The sequence below is a fragment of the Bemisia tabaci genome, chromosome 2, assembly GCF_918797505.1.
Source record: "Bemisia tabaci chromosome 2, PGI_BMITA_v3".
NCBI classification, from domain to species: Eukaryota; Metazoa; Arthropoda; class Insecta; order Hemiptera; family Aleyrodidae; genus Bemisia; species Bemisia tabaci.
In genome coordinates, this window is record NC_092794.1 from 33,279,316 (window position 1) to 33,298,136 (window position 18,821).

Genomic DNA, 18,821 nt, shown 5'->3' on the forward strand with positions numbered 1-18,821 from the left:
CTCGGATTAGCGGAAAAAATTCCCACACAAACGATTTTTGGCTAAAGTTGCTTGTTAGGGTCTAGAGAGGCACAGGCTAAAACTCCCCATCGATACCCCTTGTGCTTAGCCCCCCAGCCCCCCCAAAGCCCCCCAAAAAGGCTAAAAAATCGGTTTTTCGGCTATATCTCGAGGACGGTTGGAGATAGCGAGTTGCGTATCATTTGGAAAATGTTCCTCATGAAATTCTGCAAAAAGAAGTTTCTTAAGCTTTTTCTTCCCCAGGCACTCCTTGACCCTCAAAATGGCCGCCGCGTATGGGCGTCATAGCGCGCTTCCTCACTGTACGGTACACATAGGTACGCCTCTAGACCGCGCGGCCGAATGTCTCGACCTTCTCACCCCGTCACCCTCTATATATAGCTGAAATTTACATGATATACAATAATTATGTACTCTTACCTTGTTTGCTATGCAAAATTCTGTTTTCAGTCAGTAAACTTTGATGCTTCAGCAATAGCCTGAAGGCGATTAATAGCCAGAAAGGAAGGACACGTATTTTGATGACACTGTGATCCTAATTATTGCCCGACGTATTTGTGTGAGGTTGATTCCCGGATTTCGAATAGATCAAGAATTTTAAAAAATAAATCTACCTCAGAACTTGTCGGACTTAGAATCTTAGAAACAATTTCTAGAAAAAATTTGGCGAAATCAAATTATCACCTAAAATGATAGTCCGAAATTCATACACAGACACAGGTAACACTTACTCCACGAAAATGACATTACATGTGATCCATTGCGATTATTTCAACGCATCTCCATTTTTATGACGTTGCAAGAAGGCCTTGTGAATTGCTCTAAGTATGAATTATCTCCGTACGCTCAGTCCCAGTTTGATACCAATAGAATAATGAAAACGAAAAAAGCCTCTTTATGCGCCATTTTTGAGCCGAAACTAGAAAAAAAGGCCCCAATTAAGTAACAGCAAATACATTCTTGATGGTAGATTTCTATTATACCGCGCAGTCTGGCCCCAGGGAGCAGAAAAGTTTGGAGATTACAGAAAATTACATAACCGATGTCCATCGGAATTTTGATACAAATTGCCTCATTATTTTAGACGGTTATTCGAGTGACACACCGTCAACAAAAAATGCTGAGAGATCCTAAAGGTACGGTAAATCAATGGTCATGGAAATTGCTTTTAATGAAGAAACAAAAGTAACTTTAATCCAGGAAAAGTTTTTATTTAATGACGAAAACAAAACAAGACTGATAGAAATTCCACAAAAAAAATTCAGGAACATCGGTCTTCAAAATGAAATTCCAGATGGAGATGCACACCCACTGATTGTTTAAACGGCTTTGATCTTATCATTGGAGTCAACCAAAAATTGTGTGATTGTTGGAGGAGACGTCGATTTTTTAATAATTTTAAGTACGTTGTCTCCAGAAAATAAGGAAATATTTTTTGTAAAACCTGGTTGACAAAACTTTGAAGCAAAAATTTACTCTTTTAAAAGCCTAAACGCCCGTCCGAAACTAAAAGATTATATGCTATTTTTACATGCATTTTCCGGGTGTGATACTAACTCGGCAATTTTTGGAAAGGGCAAGATGGCACTCTCCACTTTAAGGAAAAAATGAAGATATTCAAGATTTTGCGTGTCATTTAAGGATCAAGGCTTAAAATTCGATTCCATGTCCGAGTCCGGTAGCAAAATTCTCTTAAGACTATGTGTTGCAAAGAAACAAAATGATTCATTGGACAACATTCGTTTTTATTTAATAAAAAAAAATTCACTCAAATTTTTCACTCAAATTTTATTAACTTCATTTTCATTTTATTATTTAACCGCTACTAAAATTGTAACTCATAAATAAAGTGTTCTTTCATTCCTTAACAGACCGCCCTTTCCTCCCTTTTTTTTTCCTCTCCCCCCCCCTCCTACGACCTTGATTTACGTTCTTTTTAAAAACCGTGAATCGACCTGCGAATGATTTAAAAAAAATTACCACGCAAATATGTCGGGCAATAATTAGGATCACAGTGTCATCAAAATACGTGTCCTTCCTTTCTGGCTATTAATCGCCCTCAGGCTATTGCTGAAGCATCAAAGTTTACTGACTGAAAACAGAATTTTGCATAGCAAACAAGGTAAGAGTACATAATACTTGCATATCATGTAAATTTCAGCTATATATAGAGGGTGACGGGGTGAGAAGGTCGAGACATTCGGCCGCGCGGTCTAGAGGCGTACCTATGTGTACCGTACAGTGAGGAAGCGCGCTATGACGCCCATACGCGGCGGCCATTTTGAGGGTCAAGGCGTGCCTGGGGAAGAAAAAGCTTAAGAAACTTTTTTTTGCAGAATTTGATAAGGAACATTCTCCAAATGATACGCAACTCGCTATCTCCAACCGTCCTCGAGTTATAGCCGAAAAACCGATTTTTTAGCCTTTTTGGGGGGCTTTGGGGGGGCTGGGGGGCTAGGCACAAGGGGTATCGATGGGGACTTTTAGCCTGTGCCTCTCTAGACCCTAACAAACAACTTTAGCCAAAAATCGCTTGTATGGGAATTTTTTCCTCTAATTTTTCTAATTTGACTGGACTAAGATCCGCTCAAAATGAAGATAGGTAATTAGACGAGATTTTAGTGCGTTTTTGTCATAATCTCGCACTAGAATTAAGGAGGAGTATCGTTAAGGGACTTTTCTGGCCCCACCTGGATTTTTCTGGATGTTTCATGTTTTTCAAAGTACTAGTCCTAGGTAAACTCTGTGCCAAATATTTTACCGAACGGAGCCCGTGCAAAGGTGCAGCAGCGCCTCAAACCCAAGATCCTGGCATTGAAAAATAGTCAAGTATTTTCGGCAACTTTTTCGACCGTTCTCACTCATTCAGCAGGCGATCCCCGTGTACTTTTTGCGTACGTTCCATTTCTAGCCTTTAAAATAAAGGCCTCCGACGAATTATAAGGGGCCATACGGTCTAATGTTGCCATTTTTAGCCCATTTTCAGGGGTTTTTTTTTTTCAATTTTATACACGTAGAACTCAATCTAAACGGTTCGCGGACCTTTCGGCGTTGGACTTTTCAGCACAGGGGGTTTTCGGCGCTCGGGGTTTTTCGGCGCTCGGGGTTTTCGGCGCACGGACTTTTCGGTGTATTTCAGTAGACAGTAAATATGGCACTTTTGAACTCGTCGCACTGATCATTTATCTTGTAACGAAACGTGTTTTAAGGAAGGTGCTTTGTCTTTATTTTTTAGTGACAAGGCTCTTTACTGAGGACTCAGCTAATTTTAGTCATTTTTAAGAAGTAAGTAATCTATTTCTCAGTGCCAAGGGTTAAATACACTTTTTACACTTCCACGGCCTACTATTCCGTTAAGTCCAGCTAGTGGGCGGAGCTGGTGAACTTTCATCCCTACTCCTTCCCCTCTCATTCCTCTCCCATCTCATCGTTGTTTGGCACTCATCTGGCAAAAGGGGGGTAAAAACTTCCAAGACTGGACTATCTTAAAACATTTATATAGCAAATTCTTGGTTTTTTTTGTCAACCACACCCACTACTTCCACTTTCTTTGTCTTCCTCTCCGGAATATTCTGACAGGAAATCGTTCTGAAAAATGAGGTAAGCAATCCCTTCTTGTATTCTAAAAAGTATAGAGCGTGCGCCGAACGATCCCGCGCCGAAACGGTCGCGCCAAAAAGTCCGGACACCATTTAAACTAAAAACCGTGCACGTTTTTGGAAAGGACGCAAAAAAATGAACAAAAAATGTTAAGTCGACTTTTTCCTGCGTTGCCAAACTGTTGAGAAAAATCGTTCCGAAAAGCCAAAGAAGCAAGAATTTGATAAATCGTCACACCGAAGGTTCAAGAAAGTGGGATACAACTTCTACATTGACGTTCTATCGACGAATTTAGTTTCCCGCAGAGTCTCTGGTGACTACTTAGCGACGGCGCGGCGCGGCGCGTTGCCTAATAACGCTCATCTGAAAACGCACTCGTTCCTCCGTGAGCGCATAGTCACTAACACAGACGCACATGAAACACAAACAAACAAATTCTCTCATTCACCGTCAGAATTCACGTTTTAGGTTCTTTGGAATGTAAAAAAAGATTTGTAATGACGTATTGCGCATCGATTCCTATCCTCACTCGCCTCTCGTTTTGTGACCAGAGCAAGGAAGAAAGGACCTCATTCAAAATCGGTAATTTTCAATCTTGGCTTGATCTTCGAAATATTTTCAGACTTTATAGAGGATTACTTTTCGAGCCCAAAACACTGACGATTTTTGAAATTGGACAATCACGGAAGAAGGGGGAGGGGAATCAAAGCAAAAAATTTAAACTCGCATTTCTCGCTAATGGTTTGTTGTAGAGAGATGATCTTGGTCTCAAAATTTAGAGAAAACCACTTACTTTCAGGCAATGTTTAAAAGAATGGTCCATTATGAAAATGTCATCCATTGCTGCCACGTCGCCATAGCTCAAATTTTCAAACTTTCACATTTTCAGCTGTGACGTTGAGGGTATCGCACAAAACGTAACAAAAATATTTTGTGGTGGAAGTAGACCATTTAAGCTTTAAAACAAGCACAAGTTCATCCTGGGGAAATAAGTTGGAGGAGAGACAAGATTTTTCGAAGTGGATGCGGTACACTGGGACCTGGTTTGTTCCGAGTCCCAAGATCACCCATGCCCCCAAATCGATCACAAATTGCGAGGTCATACTTTTTATACCCCATTAGCTCGTTCCCTAAACAAATTATTTAAAAAGTACAAAATATCGTGACATATGAATGTTACAGAACTAGCCTCAGCTGACGCTCGCCGCATCAACTTTAAGAAAATCATGAATCTGTTTCTAATCGTTTCTCTAGGATGGACTTAACATTTTTAAAAAGCTCAAATGGCACGCTTTTCTTAACAATTCCTCTTTTTTCTTCTTATTTCTACCCAGAGAACCGTTGAAGGTAAACATAATTTTTTTTATGATCGAAAACTTTGATTCCCCTATTTCTATTACAGATTAATCATTTATCCTGATCTTGTCATTTTTGACGAGTGATTTTGTCTAGGAGTGACCTAAAAAGGTACCGCCCCAGCTAAAAATGTAAGAAATTGAAAATTTGAGCCATGGCAACGTGGCAGCAATTGATGAAATTTTCTAAATGGAACAATTTTATCATTATCGTCTAAAAACTGACGGATTTCTCTAAATTTTTAGACTAAGATCATCTCTTAATGACAAATCGTTCACAAGGTATGCAAGTTTAAAGTTTTAACTTTGACCCCCCTTCCCCTCTATCCATAATTGTTTGATTTCAAAAATCGTCAGTGTTTTGGACCTAGGAAGTGATCCTCTATGGACCCCGAAAGTATTTCGAAGATCAGGGGGAGGTTGGAAATGACCGCTTTTGAATAAGGCCTTTTAATGACCGTTTAACCCCCCCCTCCCCCCCATTCTCCTCCATTTTAATGAAAGACTCCTGCATGAAATGTTCCTGCAATTCTGCGGGAAGTCAAAGTCGTAATATCATAAACAGATGTTTAATTTCACCTTTGCCCCGCATCAAAAAAAAAAAAAAAAAAAAAAAAAAAAAAAAAAAAAAAAAAAAAAAAAAAAAAAAAAAACTATACACCAAAATTGATGATGGTCAGCAATAGCTAGTGATTGTAAGTAAAAGGGAGTACCAGTTAGCAAATTGGAGTAGAGATTTTTCAGATTTCATTTTAGATTCATTCAGATTCATTTAGTTTAGTAGATCAACTTTTCACCCACCTCTCCTCAAAAAATGGCGGTGTTGGGTGAATGTTTCCACTTAACCCATAGGTTTTCTCACATGCCAGTGATGCGGAGTAGGAAATTTGGAATCGATGTCTCTCGGTTGCGAAATTTCAAAATGTTCAGTCTAATTTAGTTTTTTCTTCGAAAGTATCTCGGAAAAAAAGTCAAAATAGTAAAAGACAAAAATAAAAAATAAAAAAATGAATGTGATTTAAGACATATTGCAGTCCCTTCAATGAGTAGAAAGACTTTTAATCGGCTAGATTTGGCTTTAGCCACACTGCTCTCCTATTGATTACAGGAAATCCAGGGGCTTTCAAATTAAATCAATAATTTCCACAACAAGTATCTAATTTTCACATTTTCATTTTATTTCCAGGATCAGTTTATTTTGATACACAGAAATATGGATGTTATGGAAAATTATATTGGACCCCAGAGGAAAATTTATCGGAACCAAATAGCCCGCACAAAAAGCATCCCTTAGATTTCGCTCTGTGGAAAGGCATGAAACCAAATGAGCCCTTTTGGGAAACTCCTTGGGGCTGTGGAAGACCAGGCTGGCATATTGAATGCTCTGTAATGGCCAGGTGATCAACATTTACATTGGCCACACGCCATAATATCAACGTCCTGATAATATGTTGCTAGGTAGCTGTACAGCAGAAAAGTCCTTCTCAGGAACGAATCTATGGCAATTGATGTGGGTCAGATAGAAGGGAGCATTTTTCTCATTAAATTGGGGCAGTGTATGTGAAATCCATTGTGCGCATTTTGATAAAAAAGAAAGTGGCACTTCTACGGTGGGGGGGGGGGGGTATTCAATTTTATTGTATTTTCCTCGTGATATATCATTTGCCACGAATTGCATAGTCTAAGGAAATTATTCCTGAGCGACCCTTAACCACTGGCACAAGGTTGCCTGATGACACTTTGAGGATGCAATGTATCCCACGCTGGTTGCCTAAGATAGTTAATCGGCAGAAACAGTTTTTACTGGCTGGAGAGTCGCAAAGTAGGAGGATGGGAAGAAGATGGGTATTGAGGTCACACGTCCTGAAAACAATATGCCCAGTATGCGATTGTATTGTTATACTACAATGCTGTTCATGAGAATCTAAGCGTTGGTGTTGTCATTATTTTTCCTCTGCATTTACACACATATGAGCCGTTTTTAGAGTGCTCCCTAGCAGTCTGCGACACTGAACCACCCTAGTACCCTATCCTCCCGTAGGCCGTTAGGGAGTTGACACTCCTTCATTTCTTGCAAATCCCTTGTCGCCCCCCTATAGGCAGTAGGTAGCCCCTTCTTCTTTCAGGAGAAACCCAATCAAGTATCTGTTTCGGCAGCCTTAGTAGTATGAAAACGGTGGTCATACGTCAAAAGTTTTCAGCTAAATTCTTCCAAAAATTGCCGATTGGAATTTGCGGGGTGGGTAGTGTTGTAAAATTAAGCAACAAATTGTTAAAAATAGAGTTGGTGGGGCGGGCTATTCTATGAAGTTGTGCATTAAAATATGAAATATGGGTAGGGTGATGCTGTGAAATTGTGCAGAAAAATTTGAGCATTGAATGTTGCTCCTTCAATCTGTGGGGTATTTAACGGAGTAGTGTATGTTTCCCCTTCAATTTGTCGATTATGAAATATTCATCGTAAGGCTCATCGTAACTTTCATTTCTATTTTCCTGGAGTTCGCTCCGCAGCCGACGACGAAACCTCTAATTGTTTGATCCTGTTTTCGAGTAGTGATAATTTCGTATCGAGTCGTTGCATGTTATTTTGATGCAGCAATCGTTCCGACTTGACGTTTTTAAGGATCTCCTTACATCGGTCGATATCCTCCATGCGAAGTTGTCCTAAACTCATAGCCTCCATCCACTCGAGTCCGCCCACTATTTATCCTCGGCGCCGTTCTTCTCCTCAAGATCTTGGATCAGACGGATCCGTGTGTTCGATACGAGATAGTTCCCGCCCGAATCCAGTGAGAAATCGTCACGTTTGGGTTTTTCATTCGAATTTCGAGCGTATACGGCTTCCGAACCCGTCGCGTCGGTGTGACTCATCGTGCCTAAACTGAATCAACCAGAACGATAACAACGGTAACCTGAAAATGCTCAATTTTCATCAAAGACAGTCAATTTCTTTAAAGAGCATTTAAGTTAGCGCATTTGTCGCGGTGAAGGATTTAGTTGGGCTTTAGACGGACTGAAACATCTAAAATAATCCTCACCGTGGCGGTAAAATTAGCTGTGGGAGAGCAATGAAAAAAAGACGATAGAGTTACTGGGTGACGTAGGAATTCGCATGTATTTTCAAGAAGATGGAATCGTTACAAAAGATTAAAAGACTGACTATCGGAGCACAATGGATGGCGGTGCTAGTTGGTAAGAAATCCGAAGTGCAGGACTTCGTGGTGGAAGGTCGAAATCGAAGTGGCCCGGCTCCTTTTGTTCAAAGAGGAGCTCGGTCTTAGAGAGTCTTATCTTTCAATCCATCTCGTGACGCTGGTAATAAAAAAATATAATAAAGATAGATGCGTACGACGTGATCATAGCAACGAGTAAGTGAAGCTTGCTCGATGCTAGGTTTTGAAAATTCATAGAGAGAGACCGAAAATATGGGAGAAAGGGAGATAGAGAACCTCTATGAATAAACGCGTTGCGGTATACGCGACAGCATTTGTTCCAACTTGCATCTGTAAAGTATCCTTAAGTACTTGTCCTTTGGCACTAGAAATATTTTTCTTAGACTAACATCTTCACCTTCTGTGCAGTTCTGTGCCTGTCTTGATTATTTTCATTTTTTCGAGTTGGTTTGTTTTCGTTCTCACTGATTCAAATATATTAAGTGATGGAGCCCGGAGCTCTTCCACGCTACTCAAAATTTCTTGATCGTGATCGTCGTGACCGTCCTGTTTTGAGGCTAGAAGGAGGACGAAAGGTTGGATTAGTTCGTTAGGATCGTCTCAGTAGATGAGTTCCCGTTCCGCACGATTAATTTTAACTCAGAATTCTTTCTTCAATTTTTTACCGAAGTTCCGTGGTCTCTTTCCGATCGATCTTGGAGTTGATGTAGCGGACAGGGATTTCAGGAGATCGTAGTATTAATGACTGCGGTTCGACTCGGGTATTCTTCGTGAATGAATATCATATCGATGCAAATTGGTGAGTGTAACAACTCGTTGGAATTTCTCGCGATCATATACGGTGTAATTGCCCAGGTATTGTATTAAGATTAGTTCCAATAGCCCGGGTGTCGGTTTGAACACCTCTGCCTCATCACCGTCCAAGATTAAACTTCCGTCCGAATAGAAATTGATGGCACGGTCACCGATCAGCAAATTACCGTTGACTACTTTCTGCACGCCGTACACAGTATTGGAAACTTTTGGACGTGTCTCCAGATCGTCCAAATAGTATTGTACGAGCGGGGCAGTCGTTATATTTTCCAGTTCCTTATATGCTGCAGATACTATGACGTTAATTTTCAGGAACTCGCCTCGCAGTTCTTCTTAAATTTCCTCTTTAATGGGGTGTCTAGTGGACACTTAAAAATCATCTTCATCCAGAATCTCTAGCTGAAGGTCCATCATGAAAAATGTTTTCATTTATTTCTGTTCCGCCGTTTCAATTTGAATGATCAGCGCTTTGATCTCAAACAGTTCTCAAGTATGTTCGGTTGTGTCATGATGCCTCTCTTTCGCACTGTAGACGGTTTTATATGCATCACAAGAAAGGTCGGAAACCGTTGAGATAACGTTCGACATTGTGAGCTCAAGGTTTAAACTATGTGTATGTCCGGAGAAACTCTGCAGTCACGAAATAATTTTTTTTTTTGGGGGGAGGGAGGGCGGCACAAGAAAATATAACATTTTACAATAAACACTTATAGACGTATGATAATGTCTTTTAAAGCTTAATTTATCTGCAAAAAACTTAACTATTATTTATACACATTTTATCTTACTGCCTCTATGAATTGAAGAGGAAGGTAAAGATACAAAGTTATTACTATTAAGTATGTCTTTTTGTTTTTACTTTCAACGTCTTTTGTATTATTTAAGACTGCAGTCGACCATCACCGGTCAAAGACCAAGGAGCCCCTAATCCGTCCGAAGATACGGGGAGGCACATTTGTTTTAAGGGAAAAATTTTGTGAAACCTTGAATTCCAAGCTCACAGGGTTGACGTCTCTTCAGCCTGCGACCGCATCGGTCCCATTCCAGGAGCGCAAGCGCTTCTTGGTTGGAAAGACGATGCTTTCTTATGTCGTATGCAGAGTACATCTTGGTGATGTAATTCTCCACTGAGTCAATGTCGAGGTCACCGCGAATATCTGCGTTTCTCTTTTACCATTTTGCTTTAAAAATGCTGCGCAGGATTTTCATCCGCATTTCTTCAATTTTATCTAGATTTGTCTTGGCTGCAGAACCCTTCAATGGGGTTGTTGCATGGGTGAGGGATTTAAGAATAAAAAAATATGTAGTCATAGAAATTTTCGCGGTAAAAACTATGGTAACGTTCAAAAAGTCAAGAACCGAGTCCTAAAGCCCGAAAAAGCCCAGTAGTCCAGTCAATAGGGGGGTAAAGTATAGACAATTTCTGAGGAAACTTTCTGATAAACTATTCCTATGTGTTCTTGATTGCTGAATCCAAATTTCATATTTGCGAAAAGATCTGAGGCGAGCTAAAGCCGCCATCTTGAAAAAATGGCTGAAATTTGTGTTTTTCGGCCATATTTTCAAAATTAAAGTGCATATAATTTCCATTCAAACGAGCCCAAGATCGTCAAGATCGGATGATAACAAATGCCGTTACAGCGTTGCAAAGTTTCAGGCAAATATTGAGGTTAGGCAATTTTCGTAACCCTCCCCGCGAAAAGAGAGCTTTCATGGCAATTAATCGTTAAATCGTAGATAAGTGTAATTATGCATGATGAAAGGAGTGCGATTTTGAGTTCTTGACTTTCAAGAACGGCAGCGGATAAGGGGGGGGGGAGGTCCGTATGAGCGCAGCTGCAGGGTCCTCCGTTCCTCCCCCATTTTCATGGCTCAGGTGCGGCCAGTCGGCCTTGGTTCTCTGGTTATTAGTTTTTCTGTCCTCCACAGGCGCCTTTTCCGGAGGACAAAATCTTGATGTGCCTCCGTAAAGGTATATTCGCTGATGACAAAAATAGTTGCCACCAAGCCAAAGAGACAGGCACTGCTAGCTTATGTCAAAAATATAGTGGGTCAAACTTTTGAGTCCGTTAAGTTTACGCGCGCCGACCGCTGTAATCCAATCAGCAGTATGAGGAGTTTAATTTGAGTTGAAAACGATGTTGTTCCAATATACCCTCATTTATTATTTCAGCGCATACTTATTATTAAAAAATCAGATGAGGAGCTTCAACATTTTTAGTCGCACGAACTTCCACCCTATCCACTCTCGCTATTTACCGCAGCAGATGACTTGCGTACCACACTTCATAATGCATACACACCGTGTCATGGCTCCCTCTGCGCCGCATTGCCTCTTGTTCCAGCCACTCGTCAATCTCTTCACTTCTCCGCATGTCATAGTCATTGCCTGAACATTCAGCGTCTTCTGGATCATCTACATCATCTCCTTCTTCTTCCATTAAAAGTGCGTCATATTGACTATTTTCACACGAGCCATAGAAGACTGCAATGAAGGCCTTTCTTCCAAAAACCGCGGGCGCCGCGACTTTCTTCAATGTACCTGCTTGAGATCTTGCTTAAAATTTTGCCCGTTGCGGGATTTTTCAAGGTAATGATGGGGATGAAGCCATTTCTGCTATTCTTTCACCCCCAGTTACACGCGTATTTCTTGATGCTCATCCATTGCTACGTACTTGAGGATAGGAGCATGAAATGTGGCAGCATCCTTTGAAGGTGGAAGACAAGCGAGATTTTGTACATTGTGGAAAAAAGTCTGAACATAGATTTCATACCTAAATTCAGCCAAAGTTTTTTCTGCTCACCCTTGAAGTCATACCCACATAGCACAGAATATTGATATAATACTACAATAGTACTGACACGTCAGTAGTGTCAGTATTTATAAAATGCTGATGTATCCTGATTTAATATTATATCAAGACTATGCCAGTATTTATTAGTTACTGATTTGGAGCTGTCAAAATATTGTTACAGTATTGGCCGAAAAGGTTGATTTCATATGGAAATCAGGGTTATGACAAGGTCATCAGAACACTGCAGGACACCGACAATATGTATGCGTTACTACCTTAACACTGACACGTCTGTACACTCAGCGCACTCTGTCAAGTAGATATGAAAGTTCAGACGATGACCGTCATTTTCATAGTACTACACATGTATTACATTTGAAACATGAATTACACAAGTATACAAGTATTGAATATTATAAACCACTTACTTGATGTCCTGCGACGTTTAGTAGCGTAAAATACCCGGACGCCCTCAGGTGGATTTGAACCCGAACCGCGGAATTCCTAGCCCAGTATTCTGCCATTGAGCCACAAGGAGCTGATGGTGTTCCGGGTTAAAATCACGCCTGTTAAGGCTGTTATAGCATGCATAGCATCAGTGCGCGGCTCGACTTTCATCATAACTTTGATTAACACCGTGTTTTCTTAGGCTTCTTTTTCTTCCTATATTTTTTTTTCATTTTTTCGTGTTAATTTCTTTTCGTGTTATTTTTTTTTACCTCGTCAGCATTGACTCAATACTGTTGTTTGATATATTGAAGGTATCAGTGTTATATTCATGCTGACGCGGTGTACCTTTTAACCGACAATCTTAATATCATACTGCATTAGTGTTGATGATATCATGTCAACATCCAACAATATGTATCAGTATTGACATAAGATTCTGCGCTATGTGGGTATAATCGGAGTAAAAATTATTTTCCTGCTTTAGTGATTTCTTCTTGCTTTGAGGCTGATTTTTTAAGCATCTGAGCTGATTTACTTATTAAAGCTGAGGTGTTCTTCAGGGTTGCTAAAATCTCAATTTTGACTTGCCTGAAGAGTGATGATGTTGTGTTACACCCAATAATGGCACGAATGAACAGTATGTGTTAGGCTTTCAAATCATTTTGGAGGCTGCCTCGGTTGAAAGGTATTTAAGGAGTCTCATCTTTGCCGGATTTTGGAAGAAAATCATTTTTGACAATACATCACGGAACTGTAAGGAGGACGAGAAAGGTCAATATATTTTCCTACAATGACAGCAATGCCGCCTTGTTTTGCCATTTCCAAGGCCTTTGAAACTATGATTGTGTCAGTGACTTCTTCAGCTTGAAACACAGACATGGTTTCCGCCCTGAAACGTTTCATGAGCCTTTGGATCAAACGAGATTTGTTTTTGCCGTTTTTCAGAAAATTTGCTTGTGATTTTACTGGGACCTAAGGTGGCCCAAAGGCAATGTCGGAATTTTTTTGGTCTTACCCCCTAGATTTGTTCCATTTGATCAAAAAACACCCTCTGCCAAGTTTCAGCCAAATCGACAATATTAACCCGTGCCGACAGAGCCATCTTTTTTATATGAGATTTTAAAACATTGAAAAACACATTTTTCTAGAAAAATCCATTTTTCGAAAAATGTGTAATTTCTAGGAAAAATCTGAGGTCATATTCGGCTTTGGCAGGAAAAATTGAGTGGGAAATCATGTATCGGACACTTCAAAAAAAAAAATGTTTACCCCTCGTTATAGCGGCGAAACAACTGAAACACCTAGAAAACGCTAAAAAAGGATATAATGACGGTGATTAATTCGAAATAATTACGTACGTCTGCATCCAAAAAAAAAGTTCAACTTATGGTAGGTGATTCCTATGTACTTATTTACGCTGAGTCCGAAAATGCTATCCCTCTTTCTCTATTCCATCAGGATTTTCCGGAAAATCAATTTTCTTGTATAAAAAGAGGGTTTTCCGGGGAAAACTCAATTTTTAGGAAATAAACCTCAACATGTGACGGATGTTTTTAAGGTGTATTTCAACGCTGAGTCCGAAAATTATGTCAAAGTTGCTCCCTAACATTGAGATCTTCCGGAAAATCGATTTACCGAGTTTTCCCTGGAAAATCACCTTTTTTACGGGAAAAATGTAGTTCCTCAGAAACTCCTAGTGGAATAAAGGGAAACGGTTATGATTTTCGAGTTCACCGTTAAACAACACATCAAAAACCTCTATTACAAGTCGATCGTTCATTTCCTAACAATTAAGTTTTCCCCGAAAACCCTTTTCTACGAGAAAATCGATTTTCCGGAAAATCTCGATGTAATGGAGCAACTTTGACTTCATTTTCGGACTCAGCGTTAAAAAACACATATAACACATCCGTCACATGTTGAGGTTTATTTCCTGAAACTTGAGTTTTCCCCGGGAAACCCTCTTTTTACACAAGAAAATCGGTTTTCCGGAAAAGTCCGATGTAATGGAGCAACTTTGACATAATTTTCGGACTCAGCGTTGAAAAACACATTAAAAACATCCGTCATATGTTGAGGTTTATTTCCTTTAAATTGAGTTTTCCCCGGAAAACCCTTTTTTTATACAAGAAAATTGATATTCCGGAAAATCCTGATGGAATAGAGAAAAATGGATAGCATTTTCAGACTCAGCGTATTAAAGTACGTAGGAATCACCTTCCATAAGTTGAGCTTTGTTTTCGGATGCAGGCGCATAGTGCAGTGCCAATGGAAATAAGTCAAATTTTCAAACGTATAAAATGAAAAAAGTAATGAGATATACGAAAAAAGGGGAAATTGGTGGTATCATTTTCAATGTTCGTTTACTGATTTGCATCGAATTGGCGTGAGAGGAAGTGATGAGATTTAAGCTCCGCGCGCGGTGACCGGTAGACGATGACGCGCAAGTGTTGTGATAGCAGTGATCAAGGCTGATTGACACGGTATCAAATGTCCAGTTGGTGATAAAAATGGCTACAAACACTCCTAGTAAGTTATTTCATTAAGATTGTATCGTAAAAATTATTTTTTCAACTTCTATACATTACTTTTAAGCACGTTTTTCGATGGTACTCTAAATTCATATTCTTCCCTCTTACTTAAATTCTAAAGACGTTTTTAAGAAAAACCTAGAATAACCTTTTTTCCTGACAAGTGATAATGATTGCAAATTTCCTGTAGATTCTGAATTTTAAAGTCCCATCTGCGTCTGGCTGCGAATAATAAAGTTATATCGTTTTTCCTGTCTCGAGGTCTTGCTCTGAAAAACTCTGATCTCTTCGACTTATGGACACGGATATCGAAGGAGGAGTGAGTTACAACAATTGAGGGGAAACTCCGAGAACAATCCGCAAACCAACGTGTCTTGGACGAAAATTGGACAAAATTTTTTGTATTTTTTATGGATTTTTTGTATGTTTTAAGGATTTTTTGTTTTTATCTTTCTTTTTTCTCTTGTCTCTTGTGAAGTTTAATTTTGCTGTTGATTTTCGGTGATGATTTACCGTGCTGAATTTTTTATTTTTTGAAGTGCCTTTTCCTTTTTATTATAGACTTGTAATATGACCGAATCCAAGTTTTTTTCCTTTTTCTCATGCTGATCCTCGGAAACCTCATTATTTTATTATGTATATTTGAATTTTTTAGCTTTCATTTCACGCAGCATTTAAATTCGGAATGAAAGAAAGGATAGACCTTAGCCTTGCTAGGTTCAGAGTTAAAAAGTAAAATATGCATCGTTGTATCTGTAAGCATACAGTCGATTTTTGGAGTGAGCTTGCGTGAATCTATACATTTTAATCCTTGAATTATTGCTAAAAAAACTGCTTTTTCCAGGCCCGTTGGCAACACTGTATTTGAAATGGAGGGGTCGTGAGAGGGCCAGATACCCTCGTAAGCCTTATTAGTTGTGATTTCAGGTTGGTTTTCTCTCTTTTTCCCACAAAAGTAATGTACTTATGTCATTAAACTAAGTGGGAAAATAACGGCACATTGGCAACACTATATTCAATCATTTGGGGAATTTTGGAAACTTTGACTTTAATACGAGCAAGTACATGATGAATACTCAACACTGTCAAAATTTCATTGAATTCCATGCATTATTCGATCAGATATGAATTATTTCCCATCCGCCCATAAGGACACTGCACTGTGAGGCGTACGTAATAATTTCGGACTTATCACCGTCATTTTATCCTTTTTTAGCGTTTTCTAGGTGTTTTAGTTGTTTCGCCGCTATGACGAGGGGTAAAAAATTTTTTTGAAGTGTCCAGTACATGACTTCCCACTCAATTTTTCCTGCTGAAGCCGAATATGACCTCAGATTTTTTCTAGAAATTACACATTTTTCGAAAAATGGATTTTTCTGGAAAAAAGTGTTTTTAAATGTAAAATCCCATATAAAAAAGATGGCTCTGTCGGCACGGGTTAATATTATCCACTTAGGCTGAAACTTGGCAGAGGGTGTTTTTTGATCAAATGGAACAGTTCTAGGGGGTAAGACCAAAAAAATTCGCAAAATAAATTTTGCTGTGTATAATTGGGCCACCCTGGGACCATAGTTTCATGGAATTTTATTTCCATTGATGAGACTTGTCCTCTTCGCCATCTTCCAAGAGTTTTCTTGCTGCATCTTGTAATATCCTTGGGATATCCTTGGATGAGAACGATCAAAGAATTAGCGGAACATACTTCGATTTTACGTAGGACACATAGTTGTTGCATCTTGATGAAAATGCCTCATTTTGTCTCCAAATCACTCGATGGAGCAAAAAACGGACATCTATGACATAAGTAGGATTCTTGTCATCAATTTCATCTACACGCGGTGTAAACGTAAAAACACATAATATAATGTGGACACTGTTCCTTTAATACGCATGCTATTATGCATCTGCTAAGGTCAACAAAAGGGTATAGGGTGAGAGTTTGACAAAAAATGTTGAAGTCCCTCATTTGATTTTTTATTAACAGTTTTGCGCCGAAATAATAAGAGAGGGTTCATTGGAACAACGTCGTTGAAAACTCAAGTTGCACTTCTATCCCAGAGAACCAAGGCCGACTGGCCGCACCCGAGCTATGAAAATGGGGGAGGAACGGAGGACCCTGCAGCTGCGCTCATACGGACCTCCCCCCCCCCCCCCCCCCCCTATCCGCTGCCGTTCTTGAAAGTCAAGAACTCAAAATTGCACTCCTTTTATCATTCATACTTACACTTTTCTACGATTTAACGATTAATTGCCTTGAAAGCTCTCTTTTCGCAGGGAAAGTTACGAAAATTGCCTAACCTCAATATTTGCCTGAAACTTAGCAACGCTGTAACGGCATTTGTTATCATCCGATCTTAACGATCTTGGGCTCGTTTGAATGAAAATTTTATGAACTTTAATTTTGAAAAGAACTCTTTTTGCCGTAATTTCCATAATATACACGTTATTTCGGTTTTTTGCCCGAAAAACGCAAAGTTCGGCCATTTTTTCAAGATGGCGGCTTTGGCTCGCCTCAGATCTTTTCGCAAATGTGAAATTCGGATTCAGCGACCAAAGATACATAGGAATAATTTATCAGAAAGTTTCCTCAGAAATTGTCTCTACTTAGCCCCTATACGTGCTCTATTGACTGGACTACATTAAAGTTCCATCAAATTCAAGTTGAAAATGAACGATTGTCATTGGCTGCTGTACTGTTGGTCAAAGCATGCGTCACAACGCATGGGAGTCTCTCCTCGCCGCCATTACCCTCATTTTGACCGCGTGTCTATCTTGTGGAGGTCAGGTTAGGTTAAGTTCATCTCGAGCTCCGATTGGCTACGACGCTGCCGGAAAATCCGAGGAGGACGAGCTGCTGTGCACCGCCCTCCGCTCACCGCCGAACGGCTCCTTCGCTCCGTGAAGAAAACGGGGAAGGGGTGGCTTTTAACTCACTTTTCGACCCAGAAGTCGTTGTGAAGAGCCAAAAACCTAGTCGGTAATTGATTAATCTTATCTTCAGGTATCCATCAAGATAAAAAAAGTTTAGTCGGAAAACTCTACTTTTCCTGATTTTTTAAAAAAGTCATATTAGTAGGTCCGTAGTTTAGGTAGATAGCAAACACCTATGGCCGTGCATTGTGACGTCAGAGTCACGTGATTTCGAGGCGCGGGAAGAAACCTCGTTTCAAATCGTTTCTGAACTTTCGAAGCTTTTACTGCATGTTCCAACCATCAGACAATTTTTAGAAAAATACTTTAATAATCAGCCTACCTTCAACTTGTAAAAACTGAGTTAAAAAAATGCGTGCAACAACCCCATTGGCAACCGTAACTGCAAACCGGCCTCAACATTGACTTGTAGAGAAGCCGCTTTAGTCTCAGGGAAAGTCGAGATTTGCGCCCCAAGAGCCACTGCATATTTAAGAATTTCAGTCGCAGTTGAGCGACCTTTTTTTTTTTAATGTGAGCTAACTTTTCTTAATGTGAGCGCCCCATCTGAGCCTGGAATCCAGTTGGAGGCCAATATATTTAGCGATAGTATCCTTAGGGATCTGAACTCCCCCTATAAGTAAGGGAATGTGGGTAAACAGTCTATTAGTGATAACAACTTCAACCGATTTATACGCGTTAAGTTTAGTTTTGTCTTTTTGAGTCCATTTGTTTATTTTGTTTAAGTGTGACTGTGCATTGTGCCGTGCCTCCCTGTAGCTTTGATGCTAACACTAGAGTGTCGTCTGCATAAATGCTCAACTATTTCCCCCTCCCAGACTGTGGGATGTCTGTGGTGAAAAGGGAGTATAGAAGAGGAGAAAGACAAGAACCCTGCGGAACCCCTGCCCTTATATGTCTCATGCTGGAAACTGCATTTTCATAGCGTACGCGGGACTGTCAGTCCGTAAGGAAAGATTACAGGAGTTTCACATGAATACTAGGCAGCATGTTATAAAGCTTTTCGACGAGACGCCCATACCAAACAAGATGAAATGCCTGCGCATCGTCAAGAAAAACCGCCTCACAATATTCCTTTCTTTCGAGGACATCCTCAATACATTTTGTGACCCTGTGAAGTTTGTCCACAGTGGAATGTTGTGCTCTGAATGC

The 18,821-nt window shown here is 39.9% G+C and overlaps 1 protein-coding gene across 7 annotated transcripts in view; it reads left to right on the forward strand.

Moving 5' to 3' along the window:
• CysRS-m (cysteine--tRNA ligase-like protein, mitochondrial) overlaps positions 1–18,821 on the forward strand; it is a 158,660-nt gene that overhangs the window by 31,040 nt on the left and 108,799 nt on the right. For 6 of the 7 annotated variants that reach the window (XR_011899298.1, XR_011899299.1, XM_072297178.1 and 3 more), the window contains exon 3: positions 6,163–6,373. The exons of the other annotated variant lie outside the window; for it this stretch is intronic. Coding sequence is in view for 4 of the 6 variants with exons in the window: in XM_072297178.1 (XP_072153279.1) it covers positions 6,163–6,373 (211 nt within the window). In the remaining 2 variants the exon portion in view is untranslated. The remainder of the gene's footprint in view (positions 1–6,162; positions 6,374–18,821) is intronic. 7 annotated transcript variants of the gene reach the window in all.